The sequence below is a fragment of the Rhodamnia argentea genome, chromosome 8 (assembly GCF_020921035.1).
Source record: "Rhodamnia argentea isolate NSW1041297 chromosome 8, ASM2092103v1, whole genome shotgun sequence".
Lineage (NCBI taxonomy): Eukaryota > Viridiplantae > Streptophyta > Magnoliopsida > Myrtales > Myrtaceae > Rhodamnia > Rhodamnia argentea.
Genome location: NC_063157.1, coordinates 24478007 through 24504697, shown reverse-complemented (window position 1 = coordinate 24504697; position 26691 = coordinate 24478007). Strand labels below are relative to the sequence as shown.

The 26691-nt window shown below is 40.5% G+C and overlaps 2 protein-coding genes across 2 annotated transcripts; both read left to right on the top strand.

Annotated features, from left to right (window-relative positions):
• Positions 1-8081: 8081 nt before the first annotated feature.
• On the top strand, positions 8082-10616 carry LOC115735463 (aluminum-activated malate transporter 2-like). Its single transcript, XM_030666707.2, has 6 exons — positions 8082-8469; positions 8606-8746; positions 8869-9141; positions 9276-9388; positions 9507-9650; positions 9953-10616. Exons 1-6 carry the CDS (start codon positions 8172-8174, stop codon positions 10397-10399), a joined length of 1416 nt encoding a protein of 471 aa, XP_030522567.2. The 5' UTR covers positions 8082-8171; the 3' UTR covers positions 10400-10616.
• Positions 10617-22411: 11795 nt separating this feature from the next.
• LOC115735464 (histone deacetylase 8) lies at positions 22412-25629 on the top strand. The gene is made up of 3 exons (XM_030666708.2): positions 22412-22682; positions 23283-23863; positions 25100-25629. Exons 1-3 carry the CDS (start codon positions 22412-22414, stop codon positions 25400-25402), a joined length of 1155 nt encoding a protein of 384 aa, XP_030522568.1. The 3' UTR covers positions 25403-25629.
• The last annotated feature ends 1062 nt before the right edge of the window (positions 25630-26691 follow it).

Genomic DNA, 26691 nt, shown 5'->3' with positions numbered 1-26691 from the left:
TTGGGATTTGGGATATGGTCTAATTGTACAGGCTGTTGCTCAGAAGAATGGCTCCTTAATCAGGTCAAAGCAACTTCTTCCTGAAGCGAAGACCATTTCTCAGATGAAAAAATGAGCTGGTCTCTCTCATTCAAGCTGAAATGCTTGTGTAGCTTGATGAGAGTTTAGGTTGCTTATGGGACGGCGTGATAAGTATCCACTGGTTTTCATGAAAACTGTAGCAGTCGGATAAGTCCTAGTCGAATCATAATAAGGAAATGGAACTTTATAGCGTCCTCAGATGCATCAGAGCAAAGCTACATCGTCCAGAAAACAGCGACGCCTCGATGTGAACAAATCCCAAACTTGGTGGCATTTTTGTTTGTGATTGTTGGAGCTCATTGTTCACCCATCTTCTCACTAGACCCACAATCCACGAATAATGCAGGTACAAATATGAGTAGGATGTGCATATTGGAGAGTTCATGCCCCAAAGGTGATTATAGAAAATCATATCTTGATTAAGTTTCATGTGGTATTTGCCTTTAGAAGTACATGTCATTGTTTTATCAGAACCTTTTTTATGTTGATGATTATTGTCTTCCCCACTGTAGTTCGATCCAAATGGAAGGCAGTGCTTGACAATGGACGGGTATCAGACGATTGGTCGGACAATTCGCAGCCTCATGGAAAGGCACAACTTTTTGCCTTCCCGCCAATCTGGAAGGCATTCTTGATCTTCCAGACCTATTAGTAGCTAATCCAATCGCTTAGTACCCAGAAGATGAGGCTTTTCCAGTGAAGGTGGTGGGTACCTTCTGATCAGGGAACATTGATAGGAGATGATGCACTTTTTACTTCACTTCATTGGTACAGTGTCTCCAAATCTAGTTTGTACAATTTGTCTTTGTAGGACTTCATTTGAGATAGAACTTGAAGCTAATATGAAAAGAAAGTATTGATTCTCAGATTTTCTTTTCTGGGTGAGCAGAATCTTGTTTGTCAGAACTAATGCAGCATTGCTAAATGAGATTTTCTTTTTGAATGGACACTCCTGCTTGTACAACAATACAGAGCCTCCTCAAATTTCTCTCACATTGTTAAATGAGATGTACAGGAGCACCATGTGCCTGGCAAAGAAAGGGCAAAAGAATGGTGTTGTGGCGCTTGTCAAATTAGGAGGCATATGCTCTGAATTAACATATTAGAAATAAGAAACTTTTTATAGAAGGAAAGAAATGATAAAGAAAGATAAGTTATACTCCAAGTGGATGCCGCGATCAAGCCCACATCTACAGATTCTGTATTTTCTTAAGCATTGAGGTGGGGTGTGGTCAAGTTATGATGGCCTAACCTGCTTATTAGGGGGTCAATCATTCGTCTAAGTTCGGATTTTTGTGATATCCGAACCGAGTCGAAATATATGGGTACGTGTATGTTGCAATCCGAACTGAAGGTACAGGTCGGGTTGGATTGGTTCAGGATTTTTTACACCCCTACAGTGCTTACCATAGTTCAAATGGGAAACCAAAGTATTGAACATTTGAATTATAATGGCCGGGGCTTCAATGGCTTCAAGATCCCGCGATTGAAGCCTCCGCTTCCACCTTAAGAAAATATAGGCATACTAGTCACTGTAAAAACACTTTTTAAATTGGGGGACAAAAGGTTTCTTTACAAAGTTGATGATAATTTAAAAGTTCGTGCTGGAGAGACGGTTAAAAGCGATATAAAGTAGAGAGATTTCGGAAATTTTTATAAAGTAAGGTGGGTTAAGGGTTCTTTGGACTTGGAAAGCACCTAGCGATGCTTCCTACAGTTGGTAGAACTTGATTCTACCTTCGAAACCAATTGTGGCATCTATGTTGAAGTGTTAAGTTTGGAGATTGTAATTCGATGTCGTGAGGCATGATAAATGGCATCCAATTGATTTCTGCTTGGAAGATTTCTTAAGGATGTTGGACAATGATGCTTCCTACGATTATTCGAATGTTATCTATCTCCAACATACAGTTGGAAATGGCATCTTGCCAAGCCCGATTAGTCAGTGCAAGCACAAACCTTAACCGAGTTTGATGCTTTACCGTAATCGTGATCCTCAAGTTCAAGTTTTACGATCGCTGCAGATTAGATAATCAGATTTTAAGTAGGTAAGTGATTCAGATGCCAATTTAGTCTCATGGCAATAAATGACTAATACAAGATAATTTCGTTTAGCCCAATAACCAAAGTTGTTTGTTTGTTTTTTTTTTTTTTTTTAGTGGTTGCTTGTGTCTTAGCACGTGCTCGAGATAAAACCTGAAAAGTGGAATCTATGTTGCTTCTATTGATGGTCCTCTCCTCTCTTCTATGTAAGGTCTGTATTGAGGACAGATAAAGACCTACACACTGCTGTTGGGAAGGCTTTTGAGAAAAGCCTTTGAGGAAATGTAAAGGAGTAAAACGGTTTTTTCTAAATGAGAATAGTGCTTTGTAAAATGTAATTTAAAAGAGTATTGAGAAGCAATTTGGGGTTAAATAAAAACTATGCTTGTGAAGGATTTAACTATTTTTTTTTATAGAGAAAAAAATCTTGAAGCTTCATTGACGAACCCGATCTGCATTGGCCAACCTCACCTAAGGTCACCGGCCATCGGATCTGGCCTCATCGAAATTTCGAAAGTTTAGCAAGAGCAAAATTACAAGAACAAAGTACATTAACATTTTGAAAATGGTAAAGTGCAAAGCTCCGACGGACCTGCTAGGATAAGCGACTTTGGAGAACCATGGAAATGTAGTGCATTTCCCTAAAACTCTCCTAAAGAATTTGATCCTTTTGCCCAAAGTCTGGCTGGGGGAATTTGATTGGTGATGAAAATAGCACAGTTTGTTATAGATATTTGATGCATTGGTGCGCGATGACGATCACTATTAATAAGGTATTAATTGTTAGAATTTGGCGCACAATCAAATTGAAGTAAAATGTAAAGCGATAAAGAGAAATCGAGACATGATATTTTATCTTGATTCACCATCAAACTAGGGTTACGTCTAGTAGAGAATTCCACTATAATTAACACTTCACACCTATCGTTACATCACTCACTTGAGCGGGACCTACGTGCTTTCCTGTTCGGGGGAGTATAAACCACACCCCAACATTAGTTGCCCCTACTATTATTGCTACAAGGTTTAGAATAAGTATACCTTTAGATACACCAAAGCCGCAGTGAGATGAGTTCGGCAACCACTCAATTTCTTTCTTGGAATTTCATCTTGAATATGTTATCAAATTTGTGTATATGAAAAGAGAAGAAGAAAGAGTTATGAATAAGAAGTTGTTTTGAACAATTGTAATGAATAATGTATGATTTGGAACTATCTATAGATAACCAATCAACGCATCTATTGGGATTCAGTTTATTGGAAAGGGAATAGATAAATACAAGAAGAAGTGGCCCCTTCTCATGCCCAAGAGACTCACTTAGTTTGTTATCTATGCTAACGTGCATAGATTCATACATACAAGAAGGTATCTGTTAAGATTTGAACCTTCAATTAGTGTAAATAATTATAATAATGAAATCAATGGTAGATAAAACTTTGAAGCATGATTCCATTTGTTAATTGAATTATCACACATATGAATTGACACAAATTCAGTTAAAAGCTTTCTATGCCTTAGCACTTTTGTGGCTTTGTGCTCCCTCTTGGATTCATAATGTCCATCTTGACTATTTTGATGATTGCTGCCGGTCCAATTCATTGTGAAATAATATCGAGTATTTGATGCAGCCACCGTATCCATCTTCATTGAATATAATACCTGAAAACTGTTGGGGGAATTTAATTGTTGAAGAAGACGGAGCAATAGTTATAAATGTTTGATGCATTAGTTGCGTGATAACGATCACAGTCTTTAAGGTGTTATTTGTCCAAAGCCATAGAAAAATAAGTTCAACAATAACTCAATTTCTCTTTTGGAATTTCACCTTAAATGTGTCATCAAAGTTGCGTATATGAAAGAGAAGAAGGAAAAGTTGTTTTGAATAGTTGTAGTGAACAACGTATGATTTAGTGCTATTTATAGACAACCAATCGATACATCTTTTGAGAATAAGGTACTTTTTCCCCCCCTCACCACCTTTCATATCCAAAACACTTTTTCCATAACCAAGAGTCGTATCTTTTCACGATAACAAACTATTTCAACAGGTCCTTTGGTGGCTTGGAGGCCATTGGCAAAGCAATTGCCAGATGTAGCTTACCAAGTAGAAGTACTGTAACTAAATGTGCATAGAAAGAATCGAATTGATCAAACATAATTCAATCAACAAGAGAACATGATTCCAAAGGGTTTGTGTTTCATGTGGGATGGTGTGTGGTTTTTTTTTTTTTTTCCTTCAAATCTTTTTCTTTGGTTGAAGGGTGCTGTGTTCACTAACTCTCCTATCCATCAAAATCAGAAAGCTGGTGACAAAGAACTTATTATCAACAGTAGCTCGACATCAATATGGGATTTTTATTTTGGACCACTAGCTGATGTACTTTTGGGGATTAATGGACGATTTTTCCGTGGACCAAGAAGACGAAATTATATACTCATAAGGGAATGGGAATGAAATTATTCTTGGGAAAGTACTAAAGTGTGTAGCCTTAAACTAAGACCAACATTCACGTTGATTCGGTTTGATATGATCTCTCTTGTGAGCTCCAATGCATTTGATTCGGATGCATTTGATCATTGCTTTCTGCCTGTTTTTGGCGAAAGAAAGAAAGGTCGAGAATAGCTCATATTTTGAAACTATAAACGGAAAGCCTTTATGCTCAATAGAAAAATAGAGAGCATATTCCCTTCAAATCCTGCCAATTTTGAGCAAAACATTCTGGATTTTTTTTAATGTCCAAAATGAGTCAAATACACTATTTAGTCATTCTATTCTTCCAGGAAAAAAAAAAGAAAAAGGAAAGGAGTTGACCCTTTGACTATTTTGACGATTTCTGTCGGTCCAATTCATTGTGAAATAATATCTTAGGCTATCCCAAGAGTGGTTCATTTTTGACGTCTAATTTGTTTATTGACTGCTTGCGCTCCTCCCCACTCTATTAAATTTATCACGACCACATCCTCCACAATTAGAAACTTCAATATAGTACTAAGCGACTACACTCTACAGCTCTTATCATATACTTATTCAAAATCCACTTCATATGGGGTGCTTATCTAGATCCTATCCAAGAACGGATCGAGTTAATTATAACCGTTTACACCTGTGGATTTCTCTTGGTCTAGCACCCGCTGGGATGGTTCCAAACCCCACGATCCGATCCGCCGTGGACCGAGTTGATTCGACGGGCTAATACTCTTCGAAACTTTTGCATTCCGTGTACGGAAGACCCGCCATGTAGATAAAATTTCATGATCCTGGAAATCGGTCCCATTGGTTTTGAGGGTCTGAGGGCAAAAATCAAAACTTTAACTTATACACACGGTGCTCAATTGGAGTTGTTGATCACTAGGGTTGATCGGTTTACGGTCCAATCCCATCTCGGAATCCAGAATTGGATAGGAGATGCATGGAACCAATTGGATGTGCTTGAAACACATATTCACATTTTAAATGTGTAGAAGTATCCATAATAATTAAGAGTTTAATTGGTTCCTTTAAAGATTTTCAAGAAATCGGGAACCAGACCGACAATTACTAGTTCCATCGTAAAAAATGGAATTGGGAATCGGATCGACACTCCCAAAAACAAGACAGAACCGGCCGGTTCAATCCTATTTGGGCGGTTCCCGGTTCGGTTGGTTCTTTTTGCTTACCCCTACTAAACACTCTAGCTAAGCAAACTCGACATTAAATATGTTTCACATTCCGTGGTCCAAGCCAACGTGCAAAAAGCGAAATGCACAGACCTTGAATTCGCGTACAATGTCAAGGCAAATGACAAAAATTTCAATCATCATCCATTAACAATCTCTACAATTTATTGAATGTGTTCCAGATGGCCATTAAACTAACATTGCATGTGAGCCCCGATGGACAGAACGTTCGGAAGGTCATGTGAATAAGACACACATGTTAGATTGTTCTCACTCGTTTAGTCGCATCTAGAAAGAATGAATCTCTAGAAATGCGATCTCCAATCAAGCCCTTTATTAGTTTATATGTAGATATAAGCTTAGTTTAATGTTAAAAATATATATATTTCCTGAAGAACATTATCGTTATGCTTAGCACCCTCTTTTTGATGTCTTGGGTGGCAGCAGGTATAGTTTACGCGTGCGTTCGGACCACACATTTCTCGAAGACCATACCCAAATTTGTTGGCACATAATAATTAGACTAGAAATCATTCATTATAGAGTTGAAATGTTTTTGTTAAAAGGGCCATGCTAGGAAGACAGCATTGTCAACTAACGGAGACACGCTGACCACACATTTCAAATTTGGAAATTTTGGAAGGAAGTGTTCAATTTTTTATTATTATGCATATCACCTAGGGTGTTTGGTGAAAGTATCTCCGTCGCTTCGGACCGTCAAGGGCAAAATTGACAAGATTAAAAGCACCACCTGACCTACTTCTCTTAACCCACATATATTATGTCAAAATCATGTAATATGACTCACAAAATCGAAAGAGCACTAGATTATCGTAACTTTGTCTTTCCATAATATAGCTAATTTTAGTTCGAGCGCATCAATTTATAATAAGCCAGCATAGTTTAAAAGTCTTCCACGACCAAGAAAATCCGGTATTCGATCAAAATTAAAACACGTATTAGAGTAAAAAGAAAGCCGAAACAATCTAAGGTTACTCTTGCTCATTGTCTCAACGAATGCATATCAAATTATCTTTATTCTTTCTACTTCATTTTTAAAAAAATTCCAAGAACACGAAACGTGGGTACCATTTCCAATATTTTATGAACCAGACACCAAATTTATTTTCATGTGACAATGATCCCGAAGGAAAAAAAAAAAAAACAGAAACAACCTTGACTTTTGTCCACCGTCATCGCTTATGGCATCAACGACGCACGTGTCATTTTAAGTTAGGAAAATATGCGAGGCAAGAAAATTCAATTGCCTTAGGCCAGGGAAGAAACAGCCGTGGAGGGATTACAAACGATGGTGATGGAACTTTATCAAACCTTTTTATTTTGTCTTAGTGTCGGGAGCGCTCAGCAAAAATCAATATCGTTTTACATCAACTTATCTCAAAACATATTGGTTATTTCAATTCATGGGATTTCTCGGAACAGATTGGTGGGCCATTGGTTGCGCATCATTACACGGGAAGATCTCTTTTAGAGAACTAAAGTCCGAGCTGGTCAGCATATATAGGTGGATCCACATCCATTCAAAAGTTTAAGTCAATGAGCATGAATCAATTAGGATTTATTAACTATTTCACATCACATCGATTCTTCGATATAGGACTTATATAACACAACTCGAGCGTGCATCTAAACACTTAATAAACTCCAATTTTGTTAGGAGTTGGGGCGCACAATCACATCGAAGAAAAGGGTAAAAGCAAGAAAGAGAAATCGATGTATAAAATTTTATTGTGATTTACCTTTAAATTAAGGTTACGTTCAGCAGCAAGACACTTGTGCTTTTTTTTTTCCGGCGAGGAATGTAAACCACACATGAGCAAATTTGTCTTCTTTCGAGCAACTTGGGGCTGCGCTCAATGGGAAACAGTCCCCCCACAGCGGGTTTGAAACCGAGAAACCCAACACCTAAGGGGGGTTCGACGGAACCGCCGGTTCGACGGTTCCAGTCAACTTAAAGACCAAGTTTGACACCGTTCCGTTGCTTTTCCTTTTTTAAACCTATTTTTTTTTTTTTTTTTTTAAAACCGGGTAGGAAACCGGAACCGGCTCTTGAGGCCGGTTCCACGGTCAACGGGCGGTTCCGGGCCCACGGGTCCATCTGGCATTGTCTAACTACACCTCCTTCAAAATTTCCACCTTGTGTACTTCCATCGTACAACTTATAAGACCAAGCTGACGTAGTTGCGTTGCTTTTCCTTCTTTATAAATAGGAAACCCTTTAGAGCCCCACCTTCACATCCACGGCAATTTTCAGACTTCACCCCCATCACAAGAGCAATCTCTCTCTCTCTCTCTCTCTCTCTCTCTCTCTACTATTCCAGAAAAAAGAGATAAGATCACTTTCTTCTTTTGCATGCAAGTTTGAGCCATGGAGAGCTTGGAAATGGGTGTTGCGACGAGCCAGGAGAGAGCTGGAGCCCTCGCTCGCGCATGGCAGCAGTTGATGGGCTTGCCCAAGAACTCGATGGCAAAAGTGGCCGAGCTAGCCAAGAAGGCGATGAATCTCGGGAAAGATGACCCGAGACGAATCACTCATTCGCTCAAAGTCGGAGTCGCGCTTTCCTTAGTGTCCTTGATCTATTACTACCAGCCGCTCTACAACAGCTTCGGCGTCTCTGCAATGTGGGCTGTCATGACCGTGGTGGTCGTCTTCGAATTCTCCGTCGGTAAGTTTATTGCAAACCCGCCGTCAGTGCTTCGCCGGTCTCTAATTCCTGAACCGCGATAGACTGAATTCGGTTTAAAATCCTACCATATATACATTCGATTGCTTTTATTAACTAACTTAGAGAACGTTTTCAGGGGCCACTCTAAGTAAAGGGTTGAATAGAGGACTTGCTACATTTCTTGCCGGTGCACTTGGCGTTGGTGCTCATCACTTGGCGAGTCTCTCAGGAAAAACCGGCGAGCCCATCATGCTTGGTTTCTTCGTCTTTCTTCAAGGTAAAAAAAAATCAGGGAAACCCTAAAGAAGAGAATCAGACAAGCACTACAGAAATGAAGAATAAAAGGGTTTGATCTGATCGAGCTGAATCCGTGATTAATATAATGTTTACGAAATGCAGCCACCGGTTCGACGTTCATGAGGTTCTTCCCCCAGATCAAGGCGAAGTACGACTACGGGATGCTGATATTCATACTGACGTTCGCGCTGGTGTCGGTGTCGGGCTTCCGACAGGAGGAGATACTGGAGTTTGCACACAAGCGGCTTTCCACCGTCGTCATCGGCGGCTCCGCCTGCCTGATCGTCTCCATCGCCGTGTGTCCCGTCTGGGCCGGTGAAGACCTCCACCGCCACATCGCTCTCAACATGGAAAAGCTTGCCAACTTCTTAGAAGGTATACACAAATCCTTGCAAAATAAAAACATGTGAAGAAGATTGCGAAAGAAAATCCACCAACCCCTAAAATACAAATTATTAGAGGGGGCAAAAAAAATGAATGCAGTATATATAATATTTTTTTTTCCTCAGGATTTGGCGATAAATACTTGAGAGAATCAGAAGATGATGCCTCGAATCGAGACGAGTCGCTTTTTCGAGGATACAAAAGCGTTCTCGGAACGAAGAGCAACGAAGAATCTCTGGTGTGTGCAACTTCTCTTGTTTGTTCCCCTAATCTCTAGTCGACATTCGCACATTTTGAATTGTCAACTTAATTAGGTTCGCATGATAATGACACCTGATTTACGATGATTATGTCAGGCGAATTTTGCCAGTTGGGAACCACGTCATGGCCGGTTTGGTTTCCGTCATCCGTGGAAGCAATACCTAAAGATTGGAGCTTCGATTCGCCAGTGTGCCAATAGGATCGAAGCCCTTGATGGCTACCTCACCACCAAGTTCCATGTAAGTCGATGTCTAAGTTCATTAACTAGGAATTTAAGTATTTAGGGGCACTGGGCCTGACAGTTCATATACTTTGTTGGATTATGCGGGTCTCACGTGTGTCCCACCTCATTCAATGGTACATGTGAGTTAGGCTCACATGCAATGAATGCGACTAAGAATTTTTTGTTGATTTGAGAATGTTCATCATGACATATGTGTTCAAACATAGTTGTGTCATGTGCTTGACCCCTACGTTGCTAGAAATTTTCTCTTTCTTTAACTCCGCTAATAACGAAATTGCTCACTCTCGTCATTTTCAGGCGCCGCCACAAGTTCAAATCAGACTCAAGGAGCTCTGCGCGGAGATGAGCATGGAAGCCGCGAGAGCTTTGAGGCAACTCTCATCTTCCCACAAGGCTATGATCGTGCCGTCCTCCGCGACTCCCCACCTTGAGAATTCCCGAGCCGCCGTGAAAGCCCTCAAGTCGCTACTTGAGACGGCCTCCCGGAAGGACGCCACCGACCTCCTCGCAATCGTCCATGCCGCCACCGTCACCTCGCTCCTCATCGAGGTGGTCGACTGCACGGACAAGATTGCCGAGTCCATCGACGAGCTCTCCTCCCTCGCCCACTTCAAGACCGCGGAGAAGGAGAAGAAGCATGTCGAGTGCAAAGAAGTCGTGCTAACTGTGAGCGCACCCGAAGCGACCGTCTCACCAGAAAATGGGACTTCGCCAGGGAGACTGGATCCAGCGCCGGTGGTGTAGACATCTAGGCGTTGTACATACGAACAATAACGTACATGATACCTGGACTTTACTGATAGTAGAGAAAGTTCTAGTACAAGGGAGTTAATTACTTAATACATAGCCATATTTTATTTAGATAATTAAGATAAATGAGGAGCTTGACAAGGATGCTGCTAAAGTTCTCAAATTAGCTTCATGCTAAGCTTACTAAATCTGTCTGTCTAATTACTTCAATGAAAATAATTTTGTCGGTCACATTGTCTGGTTTTCTTTCTTTCTTTTGATTGCTTTTCCTAAATTAGGGTACGGATCAACATATATTATACTTATGGAGTGGCAATGAATATGCCAATTAAACCATTATGTTAATTTGTTTCACTAACTAAACAAATTTTGGGGTTGATTAAGCTAGTATCATAGACTAACTCGCGCATCCGCCAATAACGTTAGGAAAAAAAATTTCGCTAGAGACTTTATCAAAATCTCATGGATAGTTTGAATCAGTATAACCAATCAAATTTCAACTTTAAACGTACCAACATAATTCAAACATTCATTAAGAAAAAGTATCGCCAAATTCACTTGAATAATTTTTTTCCGACTTTTAACCATGATTAGCCATGCGCACACTGGCACTGGCTCACAATACTAATAGAATGCGGTAAATTAGGACGAGTGCAAGCCATAGGATGCGTAGTACTACCAACTTCACTGAATTAGGGACCACGAGACATAGTACGACCAACATTACTGAATTAGGGACCACGAGACAATAGACCAATCTCATGATCAATTGATGTAATAGAGTGTCTACAAAGATTGGCCAAGAGTTACAGTCTTTACACTTTGCATATTAATGCATTCCCAAACTTTCTTGCATCCGAATATCCAAAGCAAGGCGTATCCAGCAAGGTGCTCTTGTTGGTGTGTCTCGTACAATCGCTGACTGTTGATGCATGTTGATTTGGTATACCTTAGCGATTGAGATTGGTCGAGATACGAAAGACACTGTAATACCCGCGGGGTGGAGGATCGGTCCACGGCATCCTACTCAAGAAAAGAAAATTTTTTGCACATAGCGGGTTGCCATCCAAATTTCCATCCAAATCGAGATCGATAAATAACATATTCAAAACCTTATTTATGAATCTCTAACAATATTGGCATGCTTAGAGAATTCAAGTCAGTCAAATTTATCATTGATTAGACAAGAACTACTTGCAACAATACAAACAAAGCATCCTTCACCATACGTGTAGAAATTATTCGATGTTGTTCTGATCACTTTTTTTTTTTTTTTTTGTGAAAACCCTCAAGAATATTGTGTCAGCATGATCATAATTACAACATTTATCTATGGCCTAGATAGATAAGTTGCAACTCGTGCATCAGTCCAGAATGGAAATCTACCTAGCCCCTAGTATTAAATTTTACGGGGAGTCTCTCACGTACGAATAGAGAAATAGGCCGACAACTCACACCGACCTCGATTCGACAAAAGCACAACATTAAACACCCTCATGTTCATCAAGTTTGAATAACCTTATAAAATTGTAATAAGTCCATTCTTTTGTATGTTCACTAGGTTGGAGAAGCACCACGAATGAGCCACCCACCTGATGAAAATACAGCTGATTATCAAGTGATTATCATCGAAACAATCTCTCATTTTTCTGGCAATTGATGTGAAAACGAGTTGACTATTCCGAATATGCACGAAGAATTCTTCATTCTTCTGCAAACGAGTCCTCGACCACCGCACTGAGAAGTGGTGAAGCACTGCAAGCAACTCGGTAAAGGTGAAGGGAGAAAGCAAGCAACTCGATAAAGGGGGCCAAATGGTTGGTGGGGTCTGAGCTGTTTCCCACTACAGAAAATCCTCCACATGATGTGATAAGCACCTTTCGATTTGCCTGGCTCTCCCAAGATTGTAGAACTCTGCAGCCGCTTTTTGGAAAGATGGATTGTGATTTGTGAATTTTATAAATTACACCACTTATCAAGGGCTACTGTAGTGTCCTACCTAATACACTAACAAATCCTAAGCATTTCTAGGGTTTGACCTCCTATGCGCTTATCAAGATTTGGTTTTTTCGTTTTCTTTTGGCCGCTGAAGGACACCATACAAAAAAAAGGACACCATTACGGCATTACATGACAGCCTCGCATTTTTTTTTTCTCTGTTTTCAACGCCCCCATGTCAAAGGCACTAGTGTTTGTCAAAAACATTAAGCTATGTCGGGAAAAAACACTAAAAAATTTCTAAACCTTTTATATTGATATTAATTCAGTTATAGATATTTTAATTGAATAAATTTAATCATATGCTTTTTTGTATTGGTACCAATTGAGTTCATCTAATCAATTTTGACCTAAAATCGTTAACGTGGACATAGAACTTGCCACGTTGAATGCTTACACCGATGCGGACAATTTTCAAGGATTACATTAATAATATTTTTTTTTTTTTTTCTTTCTTTCGCTCCTTTCTTTTTCTTTTTTTTAGGGGTTGCAAGGGCGACCACCCGACCATCGTCGGCCACAGGTGAGGGCCAATGACCCTTGCCAACCCCGGTTAAGGGCATCATGGCCCTCGCTAGCCCCTCGCCCAAACATAGCAAGGGCCGTAATGCCCTTGCCAAATCTAGGCCAGGCGAGGGCATCAAGGCCATCACCGGGTTTAGGCAAGGGTCGCGACACCTAGATTGCACAACCTTGCCCGGATGTAGCGAGGGATTGCGGCCCTCACCCTAATCCAGCCCTCGGCCATAAGAAAAAAAAAAGAATGGAAAAGAAAGGAAAAAGAAAAAAACTAAAAAAATTATAAAAGAAATTCGAAGTATTACTTAAAATATCTACGCCGGTGCCGATCGTACCACGCGGGACGGTCGGCGCCCACATCAACGATTTTCTGTTAAAATTGACTAGATGGACTCAAATTGGTACTAACATAAAAAGATTTATGACTGAATTGATCTAGTTGAAATGTTTAGGATTGAATTTGTACCAATGCAATAGGTTTAGAATTTTTTTTCGGTACTTTTCCTGGCTGCGCCATTGTCATCTAAATTTCTTTTTTTATTTACCTCGTGTAGCTTCATATTTTAGTCAAAAACAAAATGGCGCACTTAATCTTCGCATTCACTTCACCCGGCCTCTCTTTCTTTTGAGTGCTTTAATTTATAAAAAAAAAAAGGCTATATCAACGAAAAGCATCTTGATTCTTGACTAATACCCCATAGGCCACCTGCTTTATTACTTCTCAAAGCCTCCTTTATAGAACAGAATGGAGCAAACGCAAATTGAAAATAAATAAGAAAATGGAAGCACAAACAAGATGCATGGTGGGTAGCTTTAGATCATCATTCTTATTCGGACCACTTCGTCACGAGTTGTTCTTTGGTGGCAACATAACATATGTACTAACATGAAAGAAAAGTTGGGAGGTTAGGTCTCTTTGTCTGAGAAATTATTCCATATTCGGATCTTGACGTACTAGCCACGGAAGTTCTAAATTAATAACCATAGTTTTGTTAGTGGGGCGCTCGTGTGTTGGCATGAAAGGGAATGATATATTCTTGGATCAAGCACAAAGGAAATTAGTCAAAAAAATAGAAACAAAGGAGAGTACAAATGCGATACCGCCATTGACATCGTTAGATGTTGATGGCGCCCGATCAAATTTAAAATTAATAGATGTACGGAACAAAAAAAAGATTAACAACACTTGACAAACCACAAAAATTATGAAACTTACCATCTCTTACGGTGCGTTTGGCTACTTTTATGTTTCCAAGAATAATTTCTGAGGAAAAAATAATTTTTTCTAATTTTGTTCTCAAAAATAGTTTCTAAGCAAAAGAATGTTTTAATAATCGCACAAAATTTCTATTCCCAGAATAGAAAAAAAAACATACGTTTGATAAAACTCTAGAAATTTATATTCCTAATTTTTTTATATAATTATAAAAATGTCGGGGACGGACAACCGTGGTGGCGACTAGTGATCGGCGGCGGCAATCGGCGACCGAACACCCGCGACGGCGGTGGATTTGTGATTGTAAAGATGAGCATTAAGTGACGTTGAGCTTATTTTTCTAAAATTACATTATTTATTTTTTTGTTCCCGAGAACAAAGAAGCTACTTTTTTTTTTTTGTACTTCTTGTTTCTATTCCTGAAAAAAAAATCAATGTACATTTCCAGATGGGTTTATGTTCTTTTTATGTTCCGAAGAACAAAAGAACAGAAAAATAGAGAATTAGAAATGTTATCAAGCGCGCCCTGACATGCCAACTGCAATAAAATTTTTCAGATTTATCAGAAAATTATACAAAACAAATCTTTATAATGGAAAATAAAATGAAAGTTAGTCTAGATCCTAAAAAGGACTTGATTGATCATCACTCGACTTTGAATTGCTGAAGATGACTTTTGCTAGCATATCATTTTGATATTTGGACTTAAATTAAGCCAATCGAATTGATCCAACTCTCAACAAATTAGTCGGATTAATGACTTTCTCACCTTTATTTTGTTGCGCCAACACATGCACAAGATTTTGAATCGGTCTAGAGGAATCACGTTTGTGAATCTGTGATTTGACACTCAAGAATGGCAATGCAATTGATGAAGTTACTCATGCACAAAAGAATATACAACGATGATACGTTGTACAAGTTTTAATCTCCATTCATGAAATAAAGCAACATCTTCAATCTATCCCCTTTCTCAATCGCACATACACACACAGCAGTTGCAATCCCATCCAAAAATGTGGACGCAATTGCAAACAGAACTTTGAATTACTTTCCTCATATTTAGGGTTTTCTTAGAGTTTTGAGTTATATCTTAATATCTCATGCGCTTCTATTTAATTTCAGTAGTACTGAATTTGGTAGATTAGCTTGTATTTTCTTAATTCAGCTTCCTTGTTTGTATTTCAGCTTCCTTGAATTTGTACCCAAAAATTGGTTATGTTTTCGTTGTAATTTAGCTTCGCTCTTTGGATGTGAAGTGATGAACTGAAAATTTTTTATCGGTCATTATGCAAGTCTCCGTGTTCGCGACGTGCGAATTGTGCTTGGAAATCTAGTAATTTTTTTTTTCCTCTAGATTCGTGTTATCACTCGTTTCTACTGCATTAGTACTTACGATTGATTTAAGTCTTTACAATTTGAAAAAGGTAATTAATATGTTAAGCATTTTGTAAAAGAAAAAAATGTGTCGATGTCTCATCTAATTAAGAAAGGTAAATTGAAAATTTTTAATTCACTCTCGAAATGAGATTTAGGGTTTATGTCATCCCACTCTTGGGCTTAGTCTTGACCATTGTTGTCTATTGGGCCGAGGAATATCTCATGGATCAAAGCTCCCAAAATAGGACAAGCCCATTAGAATTGCAACCAGACAACAGAGTTCTATCACCTCCTCCTTGATTTCTGAAACAAAGAGACAAAGGAAACTCACATTGCATTCGATCTAGGCTAGGCTTTTTGTGAAACTCTCTGGTCTAAACCAAAGTCTTAAGCGTCACATGTAAAGTACAGCAATAAATACATGCGTTAATGGCCAGATTTTGGACGGAAGTTCTTATATTTATCGTCAGATCTCCATGTAATTGCGCCGCAAATCGGGTGCGAACGCACGAAGGCCTGCTCGACACTCAGTTGCTACCGTGTTTTTGGCTTTCATATTTGCCCCATCTTTCTGTCTTTGATCCATTAAGAGGCTAAGGCTAAGCATAGAGGAGATCGACTCCATTTACATTGTGATAGGACATCATAACTGTTAATCAAAGTTTCATCAAGATTAAGTTTGGTCAACACCTTCTAAGTGAAGAGATAGATGATACCCGGCCAGACTTCTGCCAAATCTATAAACGCATACCTCTTTTCGCTTCAACACCACCCCGAAAACTGCTTCGCTATAAAGATAGGATCTAGCCTGTTTTTGCCAAATCTATAAATGCAGGATCTGGCCTTTTTTTGCAACACACTGCTCGGCTTTTTTGCTTTGCTGAGCAGAATTGCTGAGGACATTGCGTGAGAAACACCGGAAATGGCGACTATTCAAGACAATGAGAAGGCGGGGCCTTTCACGAGGGGGTACAAATCTGTCGAGGCTTTGCCTAAGAACATATGCACGGAAGTCATTTTCATCGCAGTGAGAGCGAAGGAACTAGGGCAGGATCATCCCAGAGAGATCATTCATTCTTTGAAAGTCGGATTGGCTTTAACACTTGTTTCCATGTTCTACTACTTTCGACCGCTCTGCAATGGTTTTGGCATCAAAGCGAGTTGGGCAGCCTTAACGATTGTGGTCGTGTTCGATTTCTCTGTTGGTAATAAGCTTCGACAGTTCAGTAACTATCACAATGTGTCGGGAAAGGAGTTTACATACTTCGATGTTGTTCAACTTTTTTTCAGGAGCAACCCTTGGGAAAGGATTGAACATAATGTTAGCAGCAAATGTAAGTGCTGCTCTAAGGAATTGGAGCTCACATAGTCACGATTCTTTCAGCAACAACCGCGGAGCCAATACTGTTAGCTTTCTTTGTCTTCATGACAGGTTTGTTCTAGCTAAAGAAGAAACTGGCCCCCGTCTACCACTTACTGATGAATTTTAACTAATGTTTTTGGTTTTATGAAGCTGCTCTGGTGACATTTACAAGATTTCCTCCTGAAATGCAGGCGAGGCACGATTATGGGCTCATAGTGTTCAATCTGACCTTCTGCTTGGTATCCGTATCCGGTTATCGAGAGAATCAGGCAATCACAATGACCTTCCAAAGAGTCTCGGCCATTGTTCTCAGGAGTTGCATCACCATCGTAGTGTGCATCTGCATTTGCCCGGTTTGGAGCAGTGAACAGCTTCAAGATCTGATCGCCGCAAACATGTACAAACTCGGGTTTTTCCTAGAAGGTTTTGGTCAAATTCGAAAACTTACTCGGAAATGAGCTTCGTTCAAGGAACAAAGATGGACTGACAAAAGCCTTACCTGAGAGGATTTGGAGATAAGCACTTCATACTATCAGATAATGCGCAATCCAAGGAAGACAGTAGATCTTCTCTTCAAGCGTATCGATCTGTGTTGACACCCGACGACAATGAAGAGATGCTGGTAATTAAACAAGCTGTTTATCTCTGCTTCCAGAATCAGATTTTAGGTCAACCTGATTTCATTTCTTTGCAGGCTAATGTGGCAAGATGGGAGCCATGTCATGGTCGATTCCGGTTTCGTCATCTCTGGGAGCATCATCTGAAAATTGGAACTGACTCTTCGGCGCACCTACAAGATTGAAGTTCTTGATAGCTATCTTCAATCCGATACCCGGGTCCGTTGCCAGTATTGTTTTCGAAAATCAGCAGTCTTATTAATCTCATTTAGGTGCAACTCTTTGCAGAAACCAAGTCTCAATAAATCTTTGAACCATAAATGTCGGTGGTTGTCTTGGATTGTATTACCATCTCCCAGAGAAATCGTTCCTACGATAGGCCACGAACTCGGTTAGAGCTTATGTTGATGATTAATGACTGATCGAGTACGTGTCCAGGCGCCCGCTCATGTTCAAGGGAAAATTCAAGAACCCTCCATGAAGATTTCTCTGGAGTCTGGCATTTGTTTGAGGGAAATAGCATCAGCCATTCCGAAAATGACTCGACCATTGACGTCGGTTGGTATCCAACTAGCTAATGCCAAGGCAGCCTCCGAAGAACCCAAGTCGCTGCTAAAATTGCGCTGGTGGGAAGGTGCTGATCTCATGGAAATAAAACCAGCTACTGCCGTCGTTCCTCAGCTTATCGACCTTGCGGCCATTGAGGCCATTGACGAATGTCGCGACCCTCTCACAAGATGAAGAGCGAGGGGGGTTAATGGGTCGTCTTTCGATCCAGTTGTCCGTGGATTTTGGACGCGGGCCCCTCTCAAGGCCTTTTACCCAAATCGCAACGGAGGATAAAATCGGATCGACCTTTCAATGTGGTCTAGTGACATGTGTTATGTGTGCATGCCTTGGAGTCGCCACCAATCATTTCTTGGAGGGTATGATTGGAAAAACCCTATCAAATAGTTAGGAGCTTCTATTCGATTCTGCGAGAACCAAAAAAGTGAATCGGGGACTTAGTTACGCCAATTATCGTAATCGACCCCCTTTCAGCACCTAAGTTGTCTAAATTTTCTAACGTTAGAATTTCATGCAGATGAGTAGGGGTACGAATCCTAAATCTAGGAGTTCATGCAGATAGGAATGACTACCCTAACAATCACAACCAGTAAAATAAATGCTCAAATCAAGGAAACAAAATGGGCAGATAAATCACATCAAATCAACATGACATTCCTACTAAAGCCCTATTGGCTTAGAGAAAAGTCAAACACAACATAAGAGAGGAGATGAGTGATTTGGAAGCAATTTGTCCATGATGGGAAAAATTGTAATTTGAAAGAATCAAGGGACAATTTTTCGAAAAGGGAAAAATTATCATTTTTGAAAGAACCGGGAGCCCAGGGTCGAAAATAGGATTGGCTAGTTGATTGTGGCGATTTCCTATTTTTTCGACGTTTTTCAAAATTTTCTGAAATTTTTTGGGGCGATCTACCCTTGAGGGGTAAAATCATCATTTTTCAAAGGAAACGAGGACTGGAAAACCAAAAATAGGATTGGTCACCTAAACTGACCCATCTCCTAATTTTCGGCATTTTCCGTAAACTCACGAGAATTTTTGGAGATAAATTACCCCTAAAGGGTAAAAGTATCATTTCAGAAATATCGGGAAAAGAAATCTCAAAAATAGGCTTGGCCAGTTGACTATGGTCATTCCTCAATTTTTTAGAATTTCTGAAATTTTTTTAGGAATTTTCTACAAATTTTTCCTTTTTTTTGGATTTTTAAAACCATTTTTAGAATTTTTGAAATTCTTTTTCCAACTCTTTTTCAAATAATTTTTTTTTTAAAAGAAAGACCCAATGGACCGGGTTGACCTAGGCCACATGGGCTAGGCGCCCAGCCTTGACCTGGACCTAGGCCCGCTCGCCTACTAGTCCAAAACAATGCCGCATCGCTTTTGTTATTATATTTTTTTTAATTTCGAAAATTTTTTATCTATTTATCAGAATATCCAAAAATTCTAATTATTGATCGGACGACTGGAATGCTTCCACGTGGCTGCCTATGGGCCGTCCAATCGCCTAACGGTTTTATAACAACTCTAACGGCCTAGTTGACGTGGCATGCCACGTGGCGTCACGTCGGCACCAAGTTACCGTTGACCGGATCAACAAACGTTGACCTGGTCAACTCTGGCCGAGAAGACGATTGGCGTCGGCATTCCTTCGCCGACGCCTCGTCGAAAGCCTATTCTGACGGCTATAGAGGTCCAAATGACCCGAAACCAACACAGTTCGAACTAGTTTGACATCTTTTACAACATATACCAAGCTTACTCCATTAGAATCACAGATGCACTAGTCACTATTCCGGCCAAAAGTTAATCTTCAGTGAAGAAGTCGCCCTAGCCATTCTATGCGCGATTTATCTAAATCAATCAATCAGGCAGCATCATAGAAGGTCGAGAGAACTTACCCGAGGTTCGCGACGGCTCGGTTTAGTCTAGATCGAGCTAGAGAGCTCGCGCCCAGTCAGAGAGATATGGAGGTCGACTCGGGAAATTATGTGACAAAAATGCACAAAACCAGTGCGGAAATGGTCAGCTCGATTCAAAGAGTAAATCGTGATTCATAGGACTCAAAATGACGCACTAGGACTTGAGTTACCATGCGAGGCCGAGAGAGAGTTCGAAGGAGAGTCTCACCTATTTCTAAGTCTTCAAACAGATTGGACGGGTTTGTTAGCTTCCTTGGGGCTTCGGGAGCCAAGAATGGCCGACCGCGAGCTTCGATTTCGCCGGAGATGGCCTAGCGAGCACTGAACAGGTTCGGCTTCAATGGCGATCGTGCAAGCTCACGATCACCTCTCTCTCTCTCTCTCTCTCTCTCTCTCTCTCTCTCTCTCTCTCTCGTTTGTTGAAGTTGTGCGAACCGAATGAGCCTTTCCTCCAATGAAAACGCATGAGGTTTAAGTAAAACCCTTTCTTTTTTTTTTTCAATTTTGGCGCGTCGGGAGGGAGTAAGTCGATGGACGGTCGCACGTGCCAGTCGTCGGAGACCCATGCAAAATGGTCCGTCGGCGGCAGGGAACGTCTCGTGAACTTAATGAGATTCAGGCGAGCTCAAATTCAAGGCCATTTGGCCTGAATTTGGTCTGAGGTTCTACTGAATACGGCCATTGGACTTTTTGGCCTCGTCGGCATTGCTTCAGCGGACCCAGACCGATCCCAATAGATGCAGGACACGCCGGCCAACAAAAGCCCTCCATCAATTCCACCGATTAGGGCCAATTGGATCATCAATTTCTCGATCAAATTTCAGTCTGCAAGTCTAGCATTTGCGCGGGAAATTTGATTTGGGGAAGTTGAGTTCAACCGGGTCACTGGGTCGGACCCGATCCGACCCGAAAGATTCGGTCGCTTCTTGAAATCGACCTGAAATTTCTCAAAATTTATCAAATTAAATCACATAATTGGAATCAGGGGCGTCAATTCTATCGAGAAATGCTATTTTCCGCAAAAGTTTTCAAAGAATTTCACAAAAACCTCAAATTTGTTTTTTTGACTCGAGAATTGGAACTGTCAAATCGAAACCCTAAATGGACAAATCGATCCAAATGACCCCCACCGATCGATTCAAAACATCAAAAAACATAGGGAGGAGGTCTTACATTGCCATGGCAATCCCTAGATTTTAAGTAATTTGACTTTGAATAGTATCTAGGGACTAAATTGAAAAGTTTTTATGCAATTGAGTCCAAGTCGTGCAATTCACACAATTGAGGGGGCAATTGGACAAAATTGAAGTGCTGGATATTGAAATTGAATATCATGACTCTAAGAAAGAGAAAATTGAAAATTAAAAGACTCAAATTGCAATTTTTGAACAAATTCAACCCTATGAGTAATGAAGAAACACTTAGAATTGAACTTGATTTTTGAATTTTTGAAAGGTCAAAATGAAAAGGGATTAAAATAAAAATATTGACTATTTTTATGTATTTTTTGACCTTGAAAGCTAATTTTTCTTGATTTTTTTTCAAGCATTTTCGTATTTTCGAAAAATATTTAAAAAAATGCAAAAAATCAATTTTCGTTCAAAAATGGTTCACTGGGCTTGGCTAAGGTCCCCAAATTGATTTTATAATTTTTTGAATTTTTATGAATTTTTTTTATGAGTTTTTCCAAAAATAAACGAGAAAAAGGCCGATTAAAAATCGAGTGTCAACAACGAACCGCCTTCCCCGGCACGTTTTAAGTGCACGGAGCTCGAGGCATTGCGGCCGCTGGGGCATCGACATATGATTCACCAAGGAATCATCCAGCCACTTCATGACTACTAGGAGAAACACTTCAGCCGCTTCTCAATGATGATACAACTCACCATACGATCACCATTGAAGGGCGATCGCAGAGTTCAAGTAGAAATTAGAATGTATCGCGACAACCGGGCGAAAATGGATGATGATGATAGCCACCTATATGTTGCTGAACACACATCATGGCAGAGTCCTGTGTCAAAAGTTGGAAGAAAAAAACTTCTGCTTAACCATCACATGTTTGTGAATTTATTTTAGCTTTCCTTCTCTTTCAAATTTCATTGCCTTGGAGATCTTATCAGCATCACCGCAGTCCCATTCGGCTCTACTAGATATTTTATTCTCATGGGTGTTTGGTAAGTGGGTCATTCATGGTGGGAAGATTCGCAAATTGGTGAATGGCAAATTGAAAGAGACGAAAAGATTCGAAACGAACTCGAACTCATAAATAAAGAATAATTTATAACAAAAACCGCCTAGGAACATATAGACAATTGCGGGCAAAAAGCATAAACGGGCAAAACACTTGCTAGTACCGAGTAATTCCAAGCTTTGAGGACCAGAAGACGGAGACATCATCGACTGCTTCGCAATTCAGCTCTCTAATGGCTGCTGCTTCTCCTTCTCCTCCTCCTTCGACGGGCCGGGTCGACGCGTTCTGGCACGACGGGATGCTGAACCATGACACGGGTCGGGGCGTGTTCGACACGGGTTCCGACCCGGGTTTCTTGGACGTGCTCGAGAGGCACCCGGAGAACCCCGACAGGGTCCGAAACATGGTCTCCATCCTCAAGCGTGGACCCATCTCTCCCTACGTCTCCTGGCATTCTGCAACGCCTGCTCTCATCTCTCAACTCCTTTCTTTTCACTCTCCAGGTACTTTCTACGATTCTGATTCTCTCTCTTGGTAACCATACTCTGTTCTCTTGTTCTTTGTTGTTGTGTGAGAAAGCTTGATTGGGTTGGAATGCGTATGGAGAGAACAGTGATTCGATGGGTAAAAGGCTGCATGTGATTGTGGGTGAGCTGTAGGGTAGAGAGAGATTTTGGTCTTTTGCTTGGTCTTCTGTAGTGTTGGAGGATTGGAAGTGCAAGCTCAGATTTTCTTGTAGTGCTGAAGTTAATTAATTCGCTATGCCCAGTTGAGGTTTGGTGTCATTTGATAATGAATTGGAAGGTACTTCTTAGTTGTGAGAGAAATGTATCCTCAGGGACTCGAGATAACCGACTTCCTGAAAAGAAAATGGCTCTCTGAATATGTTTGTTTCAGCATTTAACCTGTTAAACACCATGCCGCGTGATTAGCAGTGGAAAATGTCTGCACTCAGAAGTTTTGGTGTAGTAGTCGGAGTTGTTACAGTTAACTTGTGAGGCTGTCGAACGTGTTCCTTTCATGGCAGCCGCATTGGGTTGGTGATAAGTTGAATGTGGAAAACCACCTCAAATTGGATGTGATTCTCATCTTTGAACTTCCAGAATACATAAAAGAACTAGTGGAAGCCGATAAAAGTGGAGGGAAAGTTCTTTGCTGCGGAACTTTCTTGAACCCTGGGTCATGGGGTGCCGCGCTTCTTGCTGCCGGTAACACACTGTCTGCTATGAAACATGTACTCGATGGTAAGGGGAACATTGCATACGCACTAGTGAGGCCACCTGGTCACCATGCTCAGCCTTCTCAAGCCGATGGGTATTGCTTCTTAAACAATGCCGGTCTAGCAGTTCGATTGGCATTGGACTCCGGGTGCAAAAGGGTTGTCGTGGTTGATATAGATGTGCACTATGGAAATGGAACAGCAGAGGGGTTTTACCAATCCAACGACGTTCTTACCATCTCTCTCCACATGAATCACGGGTCGTGGGGTCCATCTCATCCGCAAAATGGATCTGTCGATGAGCTCGGTGAAGGTGAAGGATATGGGTATAACATGAACATTCCCTTGCCAAATGGAACAGGAGACAGGGGATACGAGTATGCCATGACTGAGCTGGTTGTGCCAGCCGTGGAGAGTTTCAAACCCGAAATGGTTGTTCTTGTTATTGGCCAAGACTCTAGTGCGGTAAGTAGATCCTCTTTTGTACCTTACCAATTACATGCAGGTACACTCTCTTCAGTAATTGATGTGGAACTGGATTTCCTAGGTTGGTATATTGCATAGAAATATACTGTTGTGAGTCATTGAACTATCAAACAAGTCAGTTACATGTCTTAACTTTTAACTTGAGCTATGCCTTCGACAGAGTGGCACTTTGTGAGAATCTATTTTCTCCTTTTATGTAGATCAATTTCTTTGTGGTTAAAGAATCTCTCTCTTTTCTTAGGAAAACTAGGTGATTCTCCAAATTAAGTGTGGGATTTTGCTTTTGGGGCAACATGCTGTGGCTTGTGCCTTGCTTACAGGAGAGAATTACTTCATTCTAACAAGAATCATTTCCATAGTAATCTCATAGTAATGTCAATCTTGGACAATGGCTGAGCTATATTTCTCATGTAAGGATGAAAGCTTATCATAACCAAAAAGATGAAGGCTTAGAAATACTTATGACGTTACTATGACTGCCCTGACAAGATGTTTTTGAAGAAAATTAGCCTTAATTGGAGCACGAATTTGGAACTACTGTTGTTAATGTAATGGCCACGTGATCATGGGATTTGGGATATGTTCTACTTGTACAAGCTGTTACTGAGGAGAATGGCACCTTAATCAGTTCAAAGCAACATCTTCCTGGAGCAGAGACCATTTCTCAGACAAGGATGAGTTTTTTTCCTCTCTTTCAAGCCAGAATGCTTGTATAGCATGATGAGAACTTAGGGTACTTTTAAGACTGTGAAATAAGCATCCTCTACGTTTCATGAAAACTGTTGCAGTCTAAGTTTCTAGAGGAAGCACAATAAGGCAATTAAACTTTACAGCGTCTTTAGGGCCATTAATGCAAAGCTACATTGTCCAGAAAACTACGGATGCTTAGGTGCATGCAATTGCCAAACTTGGTGACATATTTGTTTGTGATTTGTTAAGAGCGCATTGTTCACCCCATCTTTATGCTAGACCCACAATCCACAAATTGTGAAAGTACAAAAATAAGGAGCAGGATGTGCATATTGGACAGTTCATCCCTATGAGCCAAAGTTGAAAATACAGAATCTTTTCTTCAATAAGATTTATGTGGATAGCTACACGAACTGAGATATTTTGCTATAGATCCAAAAGGACTTTTGTCTATACGATAATCTTTTACATGTCTTTGTTTTACCAGAATGTTTTACGTGATGATTATTGTCTTTGCCACCATAGTTCGATCCAAATGGAAGGCAATGCTTGACAATGGATGGATATCGGGCAATTGGTCGACAAATTCGCAGCTTCACGGATAGGCACAGTGGAGGGCGCATTCTCATTGTCCAAGAAGGTGGGTATCATGTTACCTACTCAGCTTATTGTCTCCACGCCACACTGGAAGGCATTCTTGATCTTCCAGATCCATTGTTAGCTGATCCAATTGCTTATTACCCAGAAGATGAGACTTTTCCTGTGAAGGTGGTTGACTCAATCAAAAGGTACCTTGTAGATAAGGTACCTTTTTTCAAGGAACATTGATACGGAGATGTTGCACTATAACTTCACTTTCTCAGTACAGTGTTCCCAAATCTAGTTTGAATATTTTGTTTTGGTAGGACTTCATTTGAGATAGAAGATGGTAATATGAAGAAAGTAGTGATTTCTAGATTTTCTTTTCTGGGTTAGAATTTGTGAATCTAGGTTGTCAGTACTATTACAGCATTTCAGGAACTTAATAATCTAGTGGTACTTGTTTTTCTTTTAACGACGGAATGGATCGACAAGAGTATCTCGATTCCTCGTTTGGTTGCGACGTGATGAAGAAATGACTTGGGGAAGGAAAGCAACTAATCGGCGAAAAATCAGAAGTGTGAGGATGAATTATATAATTGAGAAAGGTGAGTAAAACACTGTGTATGCAACCTCCCAGCAGAAAACATTGTTAGATCATTGTCTTCCAGTAGAATCACTGGTTTTTGGCCTATCCATATTGTAGTGAAAGGGTGAAATGACATAAGATCTCAGAACTTAACGTTTCGATGCATTTGTCGGTTTTGTGATTTTGGTCAGATATACTCTATATTGTTACTTCATTGTTCAAACATAGCAGAAGCTATCTTCTTGATCTTTTGTTAATTCCGGAACAGATTAGATTACTAGAGGCGTTCCGATATGAATCTTGCTGTTGCTGTTAACCCCATGCATATGCAAGTTGCCACTTGAATCTCTCTCTCTCTCTCTCTCTCTCTCTCTCTCTCTCTGTTGATTTTATGCCAAGCCTTTCTAGAGCAGAACGTGATGTTAGCGTGACATGTTTCCGTTCCCTCTCTGGTTCAACTTTTTTGGTGGCTGCTATCAGGTGGTTAACGAAAGTGAATGCCGACTGTTTCTTTTCGCTAAGGCTAGGAAAGATAACCGAATGAAACAGAGCCTTAGGTTGAGGTGGTTTGGTGGGGGCGGGTCCAGACATGGCATTGGAGTTGAAACAGTGACTGGTGTTTTGTTCCTGGCGATTAGTCCAAACTTCGTCGGGTTTCAAGACTGAAGTGGACATTACAACTGCACAGGAAATACAATAATTCATCATGCGTTGTGGGTTATTTTCAGATCTTTGGCCACCACATACAGAAGCTAACTCAAGATCTCTTAAATGAGTCCACATGCGAGTGTCCAGTCCATACATGGGTTTGCACAGAGGAATCGATGATTAACACGTTGGTCCGAATGTTTATGCCGACTCTTCTTCGCGCCGTGACATGGATCTAACAAGTCCGGGAATCCATCGTGTTTGTGCTCACCTTCGTCTACGTATCGATCCGACAAAAATG